This window comes from Anolis carolinensis, chromosome 5 (assembly GCF_035594765.1).
Source record: "Anolis carolinensis isolate JA03-04 chromosome 5, rAnoCar3.1.pri, whole genome shotgun sequence".
In the NCBI taxonomy this organism is placed as follows: domain Eukaryota; kingdom Metazoa; phylum Chordata; class Lepidosauria; order Squamata; family Dactyloidae; genus Anolis; species Anolis carolinensis.
In genome coordinates this window covers 198,002,882-198,021,914 of record NC_085845.1, presented here as the reverse complement: position 1 = coordinate 198,021,914, position 19,033 = coordinate 198,002,882, and the positions used below count along the sequence as shown (strand labels likewise).

Sequence of the window (19,033 nt, the reverse complement as noted above, 5' to 3'; positions counted from 1 at the left end):
TCCTACAGATATTCTCTCTAGCAATCCTCCAACATGACTAGAGCTGCCCAGAGTAATACTGCAGGACCTAGAGATTCCTAAATATATACTTATCTGGGTCTCATGTCCATGAATAATAAAATCTACAGAAGTTAAAACTGTACCTGTAAAGAAGTGTATGATTTTATTTTGTTTAATGATGACATGTTTATTTGATTTGTTTAAACAGTCAGGTTTGGTTAATTTAAAATGGTGAGTATTAGAGCTGCTAATACCAGGAGGTAGCCAGCTCAGCTTTGAAGGACAGGTAGTCATGACAACGGGGGCGGAGCCAACCGCCATTTGGAAAGGAAAAGGGGGAATGTTTTAAAAACCCAGTGTCAGTCTGTGATTTCTAGTCGCAGGGAAGAGACTGATTCTCATGTGGAGGATCAGGGTGGCTCAAATAAAAGAATTTGAGTCAGATCTAAAATAAAGTGATTTATTTTAGACAGTCTGTGATTTTAAATCACAGGGAGCAGTCTGGTTTCAAGACTGAAGGAAACCAGGAGGGACAGACCTCTATTAGGCCAGACTAAGCAAGTTAGGAGACTTGTTTAGGGTTAGTTGTAGAGGCTGGGGATTAGGGAAAGTTAATCCCAGTGGATCTAGGAGGATCAGGTTCTAGTTTAGTTTGGAGAAAGAAGTATTTTGAAAGTTTGAACACCTCATATCTATTTGTAACCATTAAGCTAAGTGCCTTTAACAAGTTATAAGAAACCATCAAGCTCTGTACATGCAATAAACTTGTTTTGAATTTATTCCATCTAAGTCTCTGTCATACTCCTATACTAAGTTAAGCAACATCAACATCTGAAGTAAAATAAACAAAGAAAGCATAAAAACAACAAGCGTCATCTGCCTGACATCTCCTCCATTGGTGGCAGCGAAGAAGAAGATAGTTAAAACATATAATAATATAATTAAAATCATCATCCATAAGACATCTTTATATTGGTGGTAACTGCGTGTGTGGTGGGATCAGAAAGGATTCCTCTACCTCACCTCTTTACAATTGGTGGCAGCGGTGGGATCAAAAGGGATTCCTCTCTGCCACATCAGTCTTTACAGTACCCATTTGAGATAATCTAATCAGAGGAGCTTATATAAGTTCTACCACTACCACCACCTCTACAGAGCAGTTATAGAAGCTTTGTCTACATTTCCCTTCTGTATCTTCTAGCATGTTTGTGTAAACAGAAGATGGCAAAACATCACCCTGGGGTGACCTTATTTCTAATGTCTCTGTATAAACCACACATCCAAATTACTGCTGGTTGAATTGCTTGCACCTGCAGCTATGTGGCTCTGGGTAATGCTTTAGCAATGGATACAGCAAAGTGCTATTTTTTCTGGATGACTCAGATCCAGAACAGTTAAACCATATTGAAAGATTGTTTGGGAGTTGGAGAGGAAGGGAACAGAGACTCACAGTTAGCTTTGCCTCGACATGGTTAGAGAGAGACACAAGTTTGCACAATAAAGTGTATATACTTTTACCCTTTTACCTGTCAAAAGCCATAATGCTGGCACACGTTCTCCCTCCCCTGAGGAAAGTCTTCTGCCAACTTACCAGCTGTTTCGCACAATGTCATAAATCCAGAAGGAATTCCGAACATTCTCTTCCCTCTTCTCCTTGTCTTTACTAAGTCCAGACAACACATGGATTTCGTTCAGTTCTGGATCAATGGTAGCTCTTTGGGTAAACCCTGTCATCGGAACTGGGGGGGGGGGGGGGGGGGGGGGAGGAGTAAAGTACATATTTTATAATGGTAAGTAAACTAATCTGTTTAAACAACAAAGCAGATAACCACTAGATGGCAGAAAAATCTCAAATCCTAAAGGAAATTTTAGTTTAGCCTTTCCCAAGCCAGTGTCTTCAGAAGGTGTTAAATCCCCTTCATCCACAGATAAAAAGGTCAACTGCTGTTATGCACCTGGTATACTCAGTGCAGGAAAATTTCCAGTTTTACCCAGACCCTGCAGCATCTTCTCCACACAATCTTCTACAACAGAACCAAATTAATTACTGGCAGTATTTCCTGCCCTTTGCTTTAACCACCACCAAAGTCTCTGCCCCTTTTATGACCAACGGCTGGAAAAAAGCAGGACAAAATGTTCTCATAAGCTCCTTGGCAAGAAAACCATTCCGAGTTCAGCATGTGCTTGTTCTTCCTGGAGAATTCCTTAATATTTTTAATTCATTATATATATATATATATATACTTCCGCCAAACGTCTGAGGGAACTACACATTGCCATCATGTTTTATCCCTATAACCAACCTGTGGAAAAGGTTACAGAGTCACACAATGGGTTTAGGGCATAGCAGGGATTCAAATATAATAGTCCATCACAGTAAAACAATTGCACTGCACTGGCTCTCAATCAAATTACCTGTGGTCAAGGAAGTCTTGTGCGCCAGCTGCGCCCGTTCCTTGGGAGGTCTGACTTGGCTACGGTGGTCCACGCTCTGGTTACATCCCGTTTGGACTACTGCAACGCTCTCTACGTGGGGTTGCCTTTGAAGACGGCCCGGAAGCTCCAATTCGTACAACGGGCGGCAGCCAGATTAATAACTGGGGCGGCTTATAGGGAGCGTACCACCTCCCTACTTAGCCAGCTCCACTGGCTGCCGATATGCTACCGAGCCCAATTCAAAGTGCTGGTTTTGACCTATAAAGCCCTAAACGGTTCTGGCCCAATCTACTTGTCCGAACGTATCTCCTCCTATGAGCCAGGAAGATCCCTAAGGTCATCTGGAGAGTCCCTGCTCTCGGTCCCGCCTGCCTCACAGGCACGGCTGGTGGGGACGAGGGACAGGGCCTTCTCGGTGGTGGCTCCCCGGCTGTGGAACACCCTCCCCAGAGAAATACGGCAAGCCCCAACCCTTTTGAGTTTTAGAAAAGCCCTGAAAACATGGCTATGTGCCCAGGCTTTTGAAGATTAAATGATAATGACGACCCGGACTGATTTACGGCTATAGCACGAGGATTTTGGAGGAATGGGTTTTAATCATATGTTTTTATATTTTTATATTGTTTTAATTGTTTTATTGGATTTTTATTGCTGTTTTAATTATGTATAGGCATCGAATTGTTGCCAATTTTGTACGCCGCCCTGAGTCCCTTCGGGTGAGAAGGGCGGGATATAAATGTTGGAAATAAATAAATAAAAATAAATAAGTCTAGAAATTATTATGTCTGATCCTTAACAAGCTTAAAATGTAAGCATTGCCAGCTGGCAGACAGGAGAGTGACGATGAGTGTATGAGTGTGTGTGTGTGTAAAATGTATGGACCTGGAGTTGATCACGCATGTATTTTCTAATGCTACAAATTACAAATGCCCATTTTTAGTTTTATAATATTCTGAAATATCTGGGCAACGCTGGTTTAATAAGCTAGTGTCTTATCAGTTTCATTATGCAGCTTCTCACCACAAATTAACCCATCTTAATTATTTTCTCCATGTATAAAAAGCACATTGCTCTGAATATAGGATTCTGTTAATAGCTGAATACCAGTTTTGTCATCATAAGATCTCCTTTCTCCCTTCTCCAGCTCACCTCCATCTTTGCCTTAAGCCTCTGAGAAGGCCTCCCTTAGAATGTCTCCATGGGATTGGGACCCCTGGGGGGGGGGGATCAGGAGGGGGATGTCACGGGAGGGGGGGGGGGTCGCCAAAGACTGTCAATTCCTCCCAAATCTCTCCAGCATTTTCTGTTAGTCATGGGAGTTCTGTATGCCAAGATTAGTTAAATTCCATTATTGGTCGAGTTCAGAATGCTCTTTGATTGTAGGTGAACTATAAATCCCAGTAACTACAACTCCCAAATGTCAAGGTCTATTTTCCCCAAACTCCACCAGTGTTCACATTTGGGAATATAGTATTGAGTATTCGTGCCAAGTTTAGTCCAGATCGATCATTGTTTGAGTCCACGGTGCTCTCTGGGTAGAGGTGAACTACAATTCCAGAACTCAAGGTCAATGCCCACCAAACCCTTCCAATATTTTCTGTTGGGTCATTCATGGGAGTTCTGTATGCCAAATTTGGTTCAATTCCGTTGGTGGAGTTCAAAATGCTCTTTGATTGTAGGTTAATTATAAATCCCAGCAACTACAACTCCCAAATGACAAAATCAATCCTCACCCCAGTATTCAAATTTGAGCGAATCGGGGATTTGTGCCAAATTTGGTCCAGTGAATGAAAATGCATCCTGCATATCAGATATTTACATTATGATTCATAACAGCAGCAAAATTACAGTTATGAAGTAGCAATGGAAATAATTGTATGGTTGGGGTCACTACAACTATTAAGTTGGTTGCAGCATTAGCAAAGTTGAGAACCACTGTCCTAGAATATCTTTCTGCGAACTCCCTGAGGTTGCCTTTCTGTCTATATACTGCCATCTGATGGTTGCATCTGAGCAGTACATCCATCCACCCATACATACTTTTTTTTAACTTAGTCTAGATTTTGGGGCCCTGGTCCTGAAACGACTGGATTTCTGTACTTTAAACTCCACAAGTATTTTAAGTTCGATAATAGAAGGTATGCGTACCAATATTGATCTAGATCCATCAAGCCATGTAGGAGCCTTTGAGGAACAAATATACGTACATAAGTACTTTGACTTTTTGATAAGATTATTATTACTTATAGTGTGCTTTTATTGGACTGGATGGCCAGAGAAAGATGTGAAACCAGGGAGCGGGTAAATTGGAGTGGGTTAGGATGCAATACACATTTAAGTGCAGCACTAGGAAAATTCAGGGGAAAGTTTGCATTTTCTTTTTTAAAATAAGATCAATTTCAACAGGCAATTTACTCCTAAGATTATCAAAATATGGGGGAAACATGAAGGGTTATTAAAAAAAAAAAATCTCCAATGCCTGTAGTCTCACATTATTACTTCAATAGATTTGTTTTCCCTTGTTTGACAACTCGTTCAAACTTGTACCATACTACTGAAGGAAGTCTAACTTAGGAAGGGAAACTAGAGAAGAGCAGAGGGATGCAAATAGAAGCAGGGACAAAGAAATGCACAAACACACCTGGTTCAGATCATAACATCTAATAAGATGAGGATTCTGTCCAGACACGCAGTCCATTTTCTTCTTTATCTCAATACAACGAGAACAGCTTCGGCTATCCAAACAATGGTAGCCAGCTTTCGAACAAGCCAGGATGTGGAAACCATTCTGAACTCTGTTTTAGCATGCTGGCTTGTTCCAAAGTTAGTAACCACTGTCTTCTAATTCAGACAAAACAGGACACTGTGATGTTTTAGAGGCTTTTGCATTGCATGTACACATTCTGAGAACAGAATGATATGTGTGGGTTGGCACAAAATTTGAATTGAGCTGAGATATGACCATCCAGAAGTAGCTGATGGCTCTAGAACAGGCATGGGCAAACTTCAGCCCTAACAGCCGGTAGGAATTGTGAGAGTTGAAGTTCAAACAGCTGGAGGGCCAAAGTTTGCCCATGCCTGATCTAGAACCTCTGTACTTGGCAGGATGATATTTGCTGTACTTTCCTAAGTATACCCAGAAAAAGAAGTTCCCACCAAAGGGAATTTCAAGAAACCTTCAAAGAGGACCTTGCCACAATAGTCCTGGTTTAATTTCCAAACCCTGATGCTGGTTGAACACAGTGGAGAATTGTTGGAGGTTTCACAATAATTCCCATAAAAAAGCATAATCAAATAATTGGCCGCTCCTATTGTTTACCGGACAAGTCGTGGTTTCTGTTTCCCAGGGCAACGGCCCTTGAGCAAGCATGTGTGACTGGCATGTGATCTCTTGTGTATTTGTTCTCTTTTTCTCCTCTCTCCTCTTGGATCATTTTACAGAGGTGGAAGAGAAGGGTGGGTGGCACCCAGGCAAACTGCTGGGAGAGGGATGGAGGCAGCTTGTAAATACCATCAACACACACACACTGGAAATGGGCATGTAAAGGAAACTCATTCCAAAAGGAAAGAAAACTTCATCATACTTGTCAGCTAATCATATGCAGAACACAACGTGCCATGTACAAGGCAGAGTTTGCAACGTACAAATAACCTAACCGTGCTAGCCTGTGGCTACATGCCAAGCAGCCACCCCTCCTTGCAACTCTAAAAAGGCAAGGAAAACATCGCACCGTGACTAAGCAGTTCTCAACAGCATGCCGGGCTCGGCAAAACACAAGCACAGAGCCAAGAGGAAAAATCATCACCTCAAAACCCTTCTTCCTCTGAGCTGCTCAGAACGCAAGAGGGCAAAGGCTCAAAAGGTGACTATGTAATGCATATAACAAGTAAGGCAAGGAGAATCAACGGCAAGGGACACAATCAGACAAGGCAAAAAAATAATTAGGGTGTTGCTTCTTCTTGTTGTCTGTATGTTACACCTGTGCCAGAACTAAGGCCAAACTATATGAAGCAGAAGAAGACCTGATATCAGATCTCTTGCCACATGGTATGATTTAAATAATGATTGCAGCTAATAGGGTGAGGAATCAACTCCAGTTAAACAATACTGCAGATGAAAAACCTGCCTCTTGCTTCGTATTCTTTGCCCCTGAAGGGGCCTGATTTAATTTGATTTAATCTGATTCATAAACAGCAATGGTATTAAGAATAGTTTGATTAAATAAATAGTCTTAGTGTTAGAAGAGATCAATAAGAAGGGTTTGCCACAAACACCACCTAATGGAAGCAATAAACAAGCCCATCGCCTTCCTTAGGAATGCAAAAGAAATCAATTGAAGGTCTGAGATTGTCAGGCCCAGGAACTCACACATACAGACAGGGAGAAGACATCCAAGAGGTTGATGTTTAACTTACAAGTTGAAAGAGATCCAACCACCAAGCTCCCACCAGATTGTCTGGCCACATTCCTCAAGATCCTCTTTAACAACAATTATCTAAGCATTACTTAACTTAAACAAAACCTTAAATTAAGAGAACAGTAACATTTCGCCGTTCTGATGTTTAAGTCATCAACATCCATAACCCTAACTCAACTTGGATCCCTGTACTGCTTAGTTTCAAAGAGTTTACTGCATAGGAGTTGCAAAAATTACATAAAGGCTAATGAATGACTTTCTGTATTTTTAATTAGCATTATTTAAAAGTGTAGCACAGACTATACTGTTAATTATGGCGGGAGGGACCAAATATTTAAATTCATTAAATTTAAATGCTCACAAGGAGGAGATTTACTCAGCACCACCAACTGGGCAAGTGATTACTTACAGGGCTCCTTAAGTTTTTGTGCAGCTGTATGATAAAGACAAAAATGATGCCACTTTTACGCATTTCATGCATAGCAACAAGTGTTCAGATGCCCCTTTGTCCCAGGATATTAAGCAGGGAAAGATCAAAAGCAGATCTAGGTTTATATACAATTTCCCCCAGTCTCCTCATGTCGCACAGGAAGAAAACCTGGCTCAAATAAATTGCCAAATCTTTACTGTTGACCTCCAACAGAACTACTGCCCATGTGACACAGCCTTGAGAAGTCCCCAACTGTTGGCCTCACAAGTTGAAAAATCTGGCTCACAATCTCCTAGAAATGAAACATGGAATACTAAGGAAAGAAAAAAACTCCTGAACCCAGGCATGGGAAATGGAAACATCTGCTAAGATGGAGAATCACACCAAAAACTGAAAGATAGCAATGGACTCATGACACCAGGGCAGCTGCTGTAATCATCACTCCTCCTGTTTGATGTCCAGCAGGAACATATTCCTTATTGGAAATTAGTGCTTAAAAGTTAGAAATATTGTATATGTTATAAACTTTTGAAGACTTCATTACTTCTCCCCTTAGGTCACACAACATACAGTGGGAAAAGGGGTGCTTCCTTCATCCCAGACAGACTCAAAGAACCAGCAAAGGGCACCTAAGCAGGCCTGCTCAATCTGGAATAGGAGACCAGGCATTTCCCTGAAGTCTGTCTCCCTCCCAGAAACTGGAACTCAGAGAAAAAGCAAGGGAAAAGTCACTTGGGGCTACAACTCCCAGAATCCTCAATCAGCAGGATCAGCTGCCATACTGATTGTGGGATTCTCAGAGCTACATTCTTCAAAAGTATTCCAAGGTCAGGCACAGCCTTTGAACATGGAGGTTCTTCTCTTATGTTTGAATTGTGCTTTCAACTGCTTTAATTATATGTTTTAATGTAATTGTTTAATTGCTTATTAACTCTTGTACAAATGGTTTTTACATTTTATTTTTAACTAGCTTGGGGACCCGGTGGTGACCGGGTTATTAGAAGAAGGCATTGTTTGTTTTGGGATGTTAGGTAATATCACTTAAGTTTGGTCCACATCCATCACTGGCTGGGTTCAGTGCTGTCAGGATCAGGGTGAACTACAACTACCAGATTCCCAGGGCAATCACCCCAAACCCTGCGAGTATTCACAGTTGGCCATGTTGGGTCTGTGAGTCAAGTTTGGTCCAGATCCATCGTCGGCTGGCTTCAGGGCTCTCTGGATGAGGGTGAAATATAACTCCCAGATCCAAGGTCAATCACCAGTGCCATGTTTAGTCCAGATCCATCATCGGCTGGGTTCAGGGCTCTCTGGATAGGGATGAACTACATATCCCAGATCCAAGGTCAATTGCCCCCAAAGCAGGCCTGTATGCACAGTTGGCCATGTTGGAGCTGACAAGTTTGGTCAGCTAGGTTCAGTGTTTTCTGGATGCAAGTGAACTATAACGCCCAAAATCAAGATCCAATCCCACTAACCCCTGCAGTGTGTTCAATTGGTCATGGGACTTCTCTGTGCCAAGTTTGGTCCCAGATCATTGTTGGTGGGGGTCACAGTATCAGTGAAGGTACTGCAAGCCCCATCATTCGTGGCAAGTATAGTCCATATCCATCATTGGTTGGGTTCACAGTGCGCTCTGGATGTAGGTCAAGTACAACTCCTGTAAATCATGATGAATTCTCCACAAACCTCTTGTTCAGATACTGTTAGCTGTGTGTCACAGGAAAGGGTAGGAAAAGATTAAAGTAGAGGTAGTGGGCGGGGCCATGCAAATTAAGGAACCCTGGGATGTCCATTCTGAAGGAAAAACAGAACATCTAGGATGAAATTGCACCCGCATGAAAACCTCCACTTGGGTGGGGAACAGAATGGTATTTGTGGAGGCAGGAGGCTGTCTGTGTAAGTGGACACCTCCTCCACATACACACATACACATTTTTCACTTTTATTATGTGTATAGATTAGAAGTAAGCTGTATAGGATCTTATGCAAGTAAAAAGACAGAACAACAAATACAAATAAATAAGTCAGAGTCCACATTTTGACTGTTGTCACCTTTGCAAGTTAAGATGCTGTTTGAACTATTATTTTCTTCATTTTCCTGTCCATTTTGTTAGGTAGCTGCAGAAGAGAGTGTGGTCTGCTTGGAATTTTTTCTACATAACAACAGGTTAATTTTATACACTGATTTCAAAACAAGGGTTTATAAAGTCAAACAGCACAGAGGAACAGCTGATGGAAAAAAACCAAGCTGTAAAATACAAACAGTACACTGAGAGGAGTAGCCTTGCCTTCAAATAAGTTCCAAAGAAATGTAGTTCAAAGTTCACGAGAGGACTCTGTTTATAGACAGCATTTCGAAGTGGAATGTGACACACAGGCATGCGGGCCAAGCCGGGTCAGAACACGACAATAGCGGGATGTTCCACATTTAACAAACAAGGGATATTTTCAAGGATACCTCCTCTTTGCAAGGCCATAAATCTTGAGTCAGAGAAACTGAGCTCCTACACACCATGGGATTACATCAAAAGTAAATCTTGTATGTTTCTCTTTAGCAAAAAAACAGAGCCTTGGGAAGTTATTATGTTTTCACCAGAATTCCTCAGCCAGCACTCTCAGTAGCTATACTGGCCAGATGCTCTTATGAGTCGTACACCTTCAAAAGTTACTTTCCCATGCTCTGGCAAAGCACACACTCTGAATGATTACAGAAAAAAGTAGAGGCAGCTCATACAAAATGCCAGCCACCTTGAGAAGAGGCTCTCCGCTTCCACTGGGGAAATCCACAGCTTGCAAACAAATATAAGGCTAAGACACAGTCCAAAGATGCATGTTCAAAATTGCAGTCACTGCTCCAAACCTCACAAGTGTGCTAAATGCACTGTGTGAGAGTGTACATTTGCTTGCACATGTGTGCGCATACATGCAGGCCTGGTGAAAACAGTAACAATCCTGTAAATCCACCATCCCTTTTACGAGAGCAGACAAGTGCTGACACCAGCACTGTCCATTTACTAGATACAGAAGTGTATTTTACCAGCAGGGACATTGGGGTTGACAAATTTCAAGGTGGCTATCTCAAGCAGAAGATGAATTTAGTTTTCATAAGTTTGGAAATGAGATAAAGATCAGATATTTCAAGTTCCCCAAGGTACTTTAGAATCCAAATCCTACAATATAGATGGCAGATCTCCGTTTCACTCAAGATCTAGAATGAGGAAGGTGACAAGGAAAATGAAGACACTAAAGCATGCAGACTTTCTAAGGCCCATAAAGGATCACTAGGTAGATGCAAAACGTCCATAGCAGAGATATTGCATCATTCCCTCATAGCAACAATTATGGTTTTAATTTTTAAAAAACTCATATTATACAAATAGTCTTAAGTCCAACTGCTAATTCCAAATGAATCAAAAGCAACTTGGGAGGCCAATACTATGTAAATCCTATGACTCAATGAGCCTGCTCTGGTTAGAGGTAACAATTTAGGATCAATAACTAAGTGGCCAAAAGAGTGGTCAAAGAGGCCACATTTACACATTTAACAGAAACAAAACCTCCAAGCAACTGTTCATACTGAACATATTACTATCATGCCACCAATGGACAATACCTCTTTATAATAATATCCCAAGCTCCCAACAACAAGTAAGTCTATGGTGTGGGAGAGAAGGGTAGGAAATCCAAAAACAGAGACAGAAAGAGCTCTGAGGCCCTGAAAACACTGGTGCTTGAAGTTGCATGCCAGAAATGTCATGTGCACGCAAAGCATTTATCAGAATCAGACGGCATCTTCTGAAGAAAGGACTCCTTATCTCTATCCATGAGGAATGTATCTTCTAAACACCCTTCTATGAGTAGGGTAGCAAATGGTGTTTCTGAATGCCTGGTTAGAAAAATGAGAGCAGTGGTGGCGTCCTGAAATGGCACTGACACTTTCAACCCTCCATGAAATTATCTTCAACTTATTCACAGCTCATATCAAAATACTTAATTTGGGCCCCTAAATCTGCCTTCAAACTATATGTGAGGTTGGCTTATGCAAATATATACATGCTATCTTTACTGAGAAAAAGGAATCTGTTGCACTGATCTAATTTTTATAAAAGCATATCCTGAAGAAATAAATGACTATGCAGAACTCTTTCACTCCATCCACCCACTAGTTTACATGATATGAGTGTGCAAATTATACCTTCTGAACTGATGTTATTTACACTACCTTTATGTTTTGCCAAGGCTAATAAAAACTGAACATGTTACAGTCCAACTTTTATATAAAAGCACTAGCAGATGTGCTACTGGCAAAAAGAGAGAGAAGCTACCTACTTCCCAAACAGGCCTGTGTCGCAGATGCTTTTCTAATAAGATGCTGTCAAGGCAGCTGTTTTTCTGGCTCACGCATCGAAATGGCTAAGCATATTCCCAGCCACAGTGTTTCTGATTACAACAATAATGTAGAAAAATCTGCACTGAGGAACAACAGGTGCTAAGCATGGGTTGATACAATGACACATGCCGGTCAAATAATAATTTTTTTTCATGTCAGGAGCAGCTTGAGTCACTTCTGGAGAGAGAGAATTGGCCGTCTGCAAGGACGTTGCTCAGGGGACGCCCAGATGTTTGTGATGTTTTTACCATCTTTATGGGAGGTTTCTCTCATGTCCCCGCATGGAGCTGGAGCTGAAGAGGGAGCTCATCCGCACTCTCCCCGGGTGGGATTCGAACCTGGCAGCTTTCAGGTCAGCAACCCAACCTTCAAGTCACTTAGTCCACTACGCCATTTGGGGGCTCCATCAAATAATAATAATAATACAATAGATAGAAGTTAAAATAGCAGTATTTTTGTAAGTTCTCCTATGTCTTAACAGATTTACGTTTCTCATTAAAAATTTAATCCAGTATCCTGGTATCTGAAACAAAATAAAACAGTAAGTTTCATTCTTTAACATAAGACCAATACAATGAAATGAGAGAAAGCCTGGCCCAGAAATACTGGTAGGAGAATGAAGGTAATTACTAAAGTCCCATTCAGGACATTAACATCAGGCCATTTGTAGCCTCCCTGAGGTAAATATACCCAGCATGGGCAAACTAAGGCCCGGGGGTTGGATGCAGCCCTCTGGGTGCTTCCCTCAGGCCCTCCTGATGCGTCCTTATGCCAAAAAGACGGGGGAGGAAGGCACTCAGCAGCTGAGAACCCTCTGGAGCACACTCAGCCACCGCATGTCTCGTCCTTCTGGCATAAAGATGGAGCAAGTGGACCCGTCCTTATGCCGGGAGGACAGCTCGAGGATAATAATAATAATAATTTTATTCTTATATCCCGCCCCATCTCCCCGGAGGGACTCGGGGTGGCTTACATGGGGCCATGCCCAGACACGACAGCACAAATCAGATAAAACATTAAACCGAGGATGACGCACAGTAGCTGAGAGCCCTTTGGAGCATTCTCAGTCACCGCCTGTCTCGTCCTCTTCCCTACTGGCATAATGCCAAGAGGATCAGGGGAGGATGATCAGGGCAGTAGCTGTGTCCCGGCTTCCTCCCTGCATAAGGATATGGTGCCATACTGTGAGGACAACCTGAAGATGACCCGGACTCTGCTCTGCCCAATCGTGGCCCTGCCTTTTCCTGGTCCCTCCCCCTCCCGGGCGGGCTCATGCTTCGCTAGCATGTGCCCGACCATCCTTCATCCCTCCCGGCCTGGCCCGGCCCTTCTAGCCATACCCACAATGTGGCCCCAAAGCAAAAAAGTTTGCCCATGCCTGCAATATACCTAAGACATTACTATGGGTTTAAAGTCAACCTGTAAATAGAGGCAGAGAGTAGCTAAAATGCACTGACATCCATAATCTCTAGGAAACTAAATCAAAGAGCATTTAACTTCAGATCCTATTGCTGTCAAATTAGGTGACACCCCCTTATTTTACAGCAGATAGCCAAAAATTCACTTTAGGTACCACTATGGGCTTGTGCAGTTAACCACAGCTAAATTATCGTATTTTCCATTCCTTCTGAGCAACAGATATTCATCCCATGCCACACAACCAACTGCTCTAGAAATATCTCTCATATCCCACAATACACAGCCATCTTACATCAGAGTTGCATTAATAAGCACAACTGACCAGTTCCCTGAACTCCTTGAACCTTCTTTCTGAGGAATCCAATGGCCTACTAAGGCTGGGAAAAGAATAACATGCCAAGGGCCACCTGGTAATCTTGAAAGCAGAGCAGGGATTTGAAGGTGTGATAATAATAAGGCTACATGTTGACAACATGACCATACATATTCCACACATATGACAGATGGATTGACTCAATAAAGGAAAAAGCTGCCCTGTGTTTGCAAGACCTACACAGGGATACTGATAACACAATCTCTCGGAAGTCATTCATGAATAAGATCTTTATAAGGTAAACTGACTTCATGGCACATAACAGACATTACCTGACCACACCTTTTTCTCTAATCGCTTTTTATTACAAACTATAAGGAATATTGATTAATCTAATGAACAAAGGGGTTAGACAATCTCCACCCATATTGAAAAATTCCCTGCAAAATAAACCCCTCTCACTGAAGCAACTCATCATCAGCACATGCAGTTTAAAACACAATGGGCTTTTTATTCTCCCTTGTTAAGAGAGACAAATTCCAACATTTCCCTTCACAAACAAGGGAAATGTTCTGAACTGTTTATTTACTTTCTCAGACACATGAGGATGGTAAACTGGAATTCTATTCATTCAGGCTTTCTAAATGAGTCAGTTGCCTACAAAGTCAGCTATTCAGCACAAGCAGGACCAGAAAAGAGAGAGGGCTAATTATGCTGTTCTCATGTGTCTAACTGCAACGTGCAAATAATATGTTTGACCAGGAGAACATGGCTGAATGTACTGAGCCATAAGACAGATTCTGTTTTCCATTGAAAGTGAACTCATCGCAGGTGTCCAATTAAAAAAGAAATACAAGAAGCCACATGCTGCTCCTGAAAGAGGCAGTTTCAGAAGAGATGGAAAAGGCTGTTTCTTAGGCTGTGGAGTCTAGTAAGGCAGCCTTTCCCAAACACTCTTCCTCTGAAGCCAATGACCCTTCTAAATTGGATCTAGTGGGAGTTATGGTCTAAAACATGTAAGTGACGGGGTCCTCAACTGTACGGGGGCCATGGGCCAATTTTTCATGGACAATACTCTCTCCCGACCTGAGCAAGCTGAAATACTACTTCTGCTCTGCAATACCTGTCAAAATGGTGCCAGATCACTTTTCATTTCATGTAGATGTTACTAGTCCTTGTGGCTACAGACATGCCTAGCAATGTCTCCGGCATTTTATATTTTAATTAACTTCTTAAAAGGTAGGAAGCAGAGCTCCTAATCAGTCAGGATGTCTCATGTGACCTTGCATGCGTCATCTTCTGCCTCCGTTTTATAACAAATGTCCGTTTGAAAAAAACAACAACTGGCAACTAGGAAAATTAAACGCAGATGTGGCAGGTTCACAAAGTAAATATGAAGCTTGGGTGGAGTAAGTGGTAACAAATAGGATGCTTAAACCATTTTCCACTGTTTGGTGAAAATCGCCCTCCCAAGTTGTTCTTTTTAAAATCTTTCTACCAAAACAAATGAGAAAATGTAAGTCAAGAGGGTGTCTCACCCATCCCTGAATCTTTCTTCGTGCCATCTGATATGATGTCCACATGATCGCAATCCACGTCGTAACTGAAGAAGTCATTCAAGTATGTTTTCGACCTCTGTCCACCAAACACATACAGGCAACGATTTTTCTGAAAGAAAAGGAAAAAGAGGCAGCTGAGTTGATTTAAAAGTTCTCCTGCAAGAAGTGTGTGTGCAAAGTCTATGTTTCCTGAGTAGGAACTCTCAACCCAAAATTTCCTCTAAAATTCAGTGAAATGAACAATGGTGCAAAAGTTTACTGAGAAACAGCCACAAATAGGAAATAGGCAAACAAAATTATGCACACGTGCCTGTCACCATGACCCACGAAGAGACATTTATTTCAACCAAACCTGGTAGACTAAAATGTCAATCAAAATTCTGAAGGCCAAATCTTGTGATTCATGCTAGTGATAGAAGAATAAGGAAGTAAAGGAATGGGATGAATGCCAATTACCACTATAAGGGGCACGCAGTAGGTAAAGAAAGAGGTTAGAGCAGGTTTAATGTTACAGTAAATATACTTTTAGATGAGCAGTTTGGTGTATTTTCTGTGAAAAACTGGAAATTAAAGACTGTTAGAGGTTTTTTGGCCTTTTAACGGAATAGCCTATGATTTATGTCATTTACGTTTAAGGGCTTCAAGTCTGGACAACAGATGGTTCATTCTTCTTTTGAGAAAATACACAACAACAAAAAATAACACCAAACCCAAGAAAGTGAAGTAATATTTGAATGTTCTAATTCCACCATGTAACACAATTTTTGTTCCTGGGTTATAAAAATAATTTCCTAATTGGTTCTATCATAAAAACATGGGAAAAGTTTATTAAACTGCAAAAACATTGTTTCTGTGGTCTGCACAAAAGGTCAAAAATGACATATGAAAGATTAATAATGGCAGCTACCAAAACAAAGTTTCTGGAGGATAGCAATTACTTTCAAAGTATTGAACAGTTAAACAGGAAATAACATTTAAAAATTTTGTTACATAGTGTTATTATCCCTAATATCCACTATCTTATTCTTCAAAAAATCCTGTCAAAAGATCAAGTGGGGTTGAAACCCTTCTTCTCAAATGTCTTAATATAACATTCAGACCACTACATCCTCCTGGATCTTGCTCTTTTATAACATGGTAATAAAAATCTAGCATATCCTTAGCTGTCTCTGTGGCTTAATTCGCCCTTTAACTGATTAATTATTAAAGCTTTTAATCTTCCTTTTAACATTGGTTTTCAAAAGTGTTGCCAACAAAATGGCTGAAGAAGCCATTCCTGATCAATGTTGGTTCTTACTGAATGGAACAACATGCAGTGCCCTATTCTGGACTGGATATCTTCAGGGCCAGCATTACAGGAATCCTCTCGCAAGAGCCTCCACATCCGACATCGACAGTCAAAAGCAAAAAGGCCACTGAACTGTGGCTCGCTGGCCCTGCTGTCATCCACGCTGCCATTGCAGGTCAAAATCCGACCACCAAAGGTGTAGATCATGTGCTTCTCTGAATCCATGCACATCTGAAATGAAGAAGACATCTTCTTTGAAAACTATTTTAAAATAAAATAAGAACATTTAGATTTACCATACCATATAACAGGCCTTCAGAGACACTGTCCACTCCTTTAGATGTAGGCTGCATCCATGAAGACTTAAGATACAACAAACTAATCTTTATGGTGCCTCAAAACTTCTAATTGCAAGAGAGTAACATGCCTATATAAATGTCCCCAAGTCACCTGTCAAATTATGACATACCCATGAATTTCATAGGGTTTTCTTAGTCAATGAAACAATCAGAGGTGGTTTTAAGTCTACTTAACACCTCTAGTAATGAATATCTCTTAACTGTTCTATTTCTACCCAAAGTTTCTCATGATGACTTTCCCTCAACATACATAATGGATCTCTCCTGTTTGTCTGTGTGACTCGTTTTTTATCAACATCTGCACTGTCTTGCCTACTTTATTCTACTAGTATCTATTAGAGCAGTGGTTCTCAACTTGTGGGTATCCAGATGTTTTGTCTTTCAACTCCCAGAAATCCTAACAACTGGTAAACTGGCTGGGATTTCTAGGAGTTATAGGCTAAAACACCTGGGGATCCAAAGGTTGAGAACCACTGTATTAGAGACCTTTTTTAAAATGACAAAAGTCTATTTGAGTTTCCCATTGGATTCTTTCCTTCTCCAATAGGGGAGTTTATTGTACATCCCTTCACCAAGAAAAAGAAATAATGGGAGTTGAATTCCGATGGACACTTGGGTAACCACAAGTTCTCCATCCTTGAATTAATAAGATAAGAGGCAAATGGAAAAGGAGGTGTAAAGGAAGAGCAAGGGTGTGCTCCACCAATATCTGGCTCTGCTATCACTAGTATGAGGGACATGAGAGAAGCCTCCCCACAGGATAGTAACACATCCGGGCGTCCCCTGGGCAACAACTTTGTAGGTGGCTGATTCCCTCACACCAGAAGCGACTTGCATTATGCAAATCACTAGTATGCTGCTCCCAAACATTGTGCTTTTTCTGAATGGCAGAGGGTTGGACTAGATGGCCCATGTGGCTTCTTCCAACTCTATTATTCTATGATTCTTGACACAAAACAGATTGCCTACCTCTACTGTAATATGGCAAAGATTTGGCAGATTTTCTAAAATAGCAGCATGGTCCTCCCTGTTTATCCTTGCTTCACCAACTTCCCCTATCCAGACTGTAATTCCTAAAAGTAGGATCTTTCTGTTTGTTCTTTCTAAAGTGTCACATAGATGTAGGCATGAAAACCTAGTAATAATGATAATCATCACAAGAATTAAAGGGCACTGTTGTTCACAGGCTGCACATACTGACCTGATGGTCAAACACTAACTTGGGACCTCCATCCGCTGCAGTGTCCTCACTTAAGAGCATCCATGTGTTTGTGTCAATATCATAGCGATAGAAGTCACTTTTCAGAGACTTGCTGTTCCTCACAGAAGAATCCAGGTAACGACCGAGTGTGTAGATCTGTCTTCGCTGGATGTCAATGCACATCTTGTGACACGACCGGGCACTGGGACCATTCTAGTGAACAGAGGAAAGAGAATGCAAGCAATACCTTTAGGCAGTTCACCAAATCAAAGTAAACCCAAATCTAACAGCCAGTATTGTGTGAATTTTCCTATGGTAGGGCTAGGATTGTAGATCTAGGTTCAAGCATGAAACACTTATATGAAACTCATCTTAGACCAGAAACAGGGAAATTGCAGCCCTATAGACTTTGCTAGTTGCAACTCTCACCATTCTCACAACTCTCACCACTGCCCCGAATGGTGCAGTGGGTTTGTGCTGGCAGGACTTATGACCTGAAGATGGGGTTGCTGACCTGAAGGCTGCCGGTTCAAATCCAACCCAGGCAGAGCGTAGATGAGCTCCCTCTATCAGCTCCAGTTCCATGCGGGGACATGAGAGAAGCCTCCCACAAGGACAGTAAAAACGTCAAAAACATCAGGGCATGCCCTGGGCAACATCCTTTTAGATGGCCAATTCTCTCACACCAGAAGTGACTTTCAGTTTCTCAAGTCACTCCTGGCACACAAAAAAACCTCTCATCAGAGCTAGCTAGCAAAGCCAAATGGCAAAGGGCTCTGGAATTTGCAGTCCAACAATCCCTGAAAGCGCTGCTATTCTCTCAGCTATTCTCAATCGAGTCCATAGTTGGTGTTTTGAGAATACTATAAAGATGGGTGAAACTAATGCTCTCTGGTTGAATGGCAAAAATCCATGGACCTCTTTAACATGAGGATAAAAACTTCCCTGATATCCCCTGATACACTACACAAGACTGAATACCAGGAAATCAGAATTACAGCGTTGAGTCAAAGTTTACAGGAATACAGCTGCTTTGAAGGACAGTGGGCTTTGGCAGGGCATAAGATCTGAGTCACGAAAACAATGACACTAAACACGGAAAGATTCACCAGAAGCGGGAAACAAACCTTTAACATGAGATGTTTTTAGTCACGCTTGGTATGTGTTCTAATACCCACAGAAATTTTTACAAGAAACACGCTGGACACTGTTGTATG

General features: G+C 41.5%; 1 protein-coding gene across 2 annotated transcripts in view; it reads right to left on the bottom strand.

The window, feature by feature from the left end:
- The window catches only part of mkln1 (muskelin 1), a 107,754-nt gene that overhangs the window by 18,990 nt on the left and 69,731 nt on the right, over positions 1-19,033 (bottom strand). For both annotated transcript variants that reach the window (XM_003220747.4, XM_062983317.1), the window contains 4 exons: positions 17,817-18,029; positions 16,266-16,487; positions 14,948-15,077; positions 1,592-1,739 (listed from right to left, as the gene is read on the bottom strand). In XM_003220747.4, coding sequence (XP_003220795.2) covers positions 1,592-1,739; positions 14,948-15,077; positions 16,266-16,487; positions 17,817-18,029 — 713 coding nt within the window. The remainder of the gene's footprint in view (positions 1-1,591; positions 1,740-14,947; positions 15,078-16,265; positions 16,488-17,816; positions 18,030-19,033) is intronic.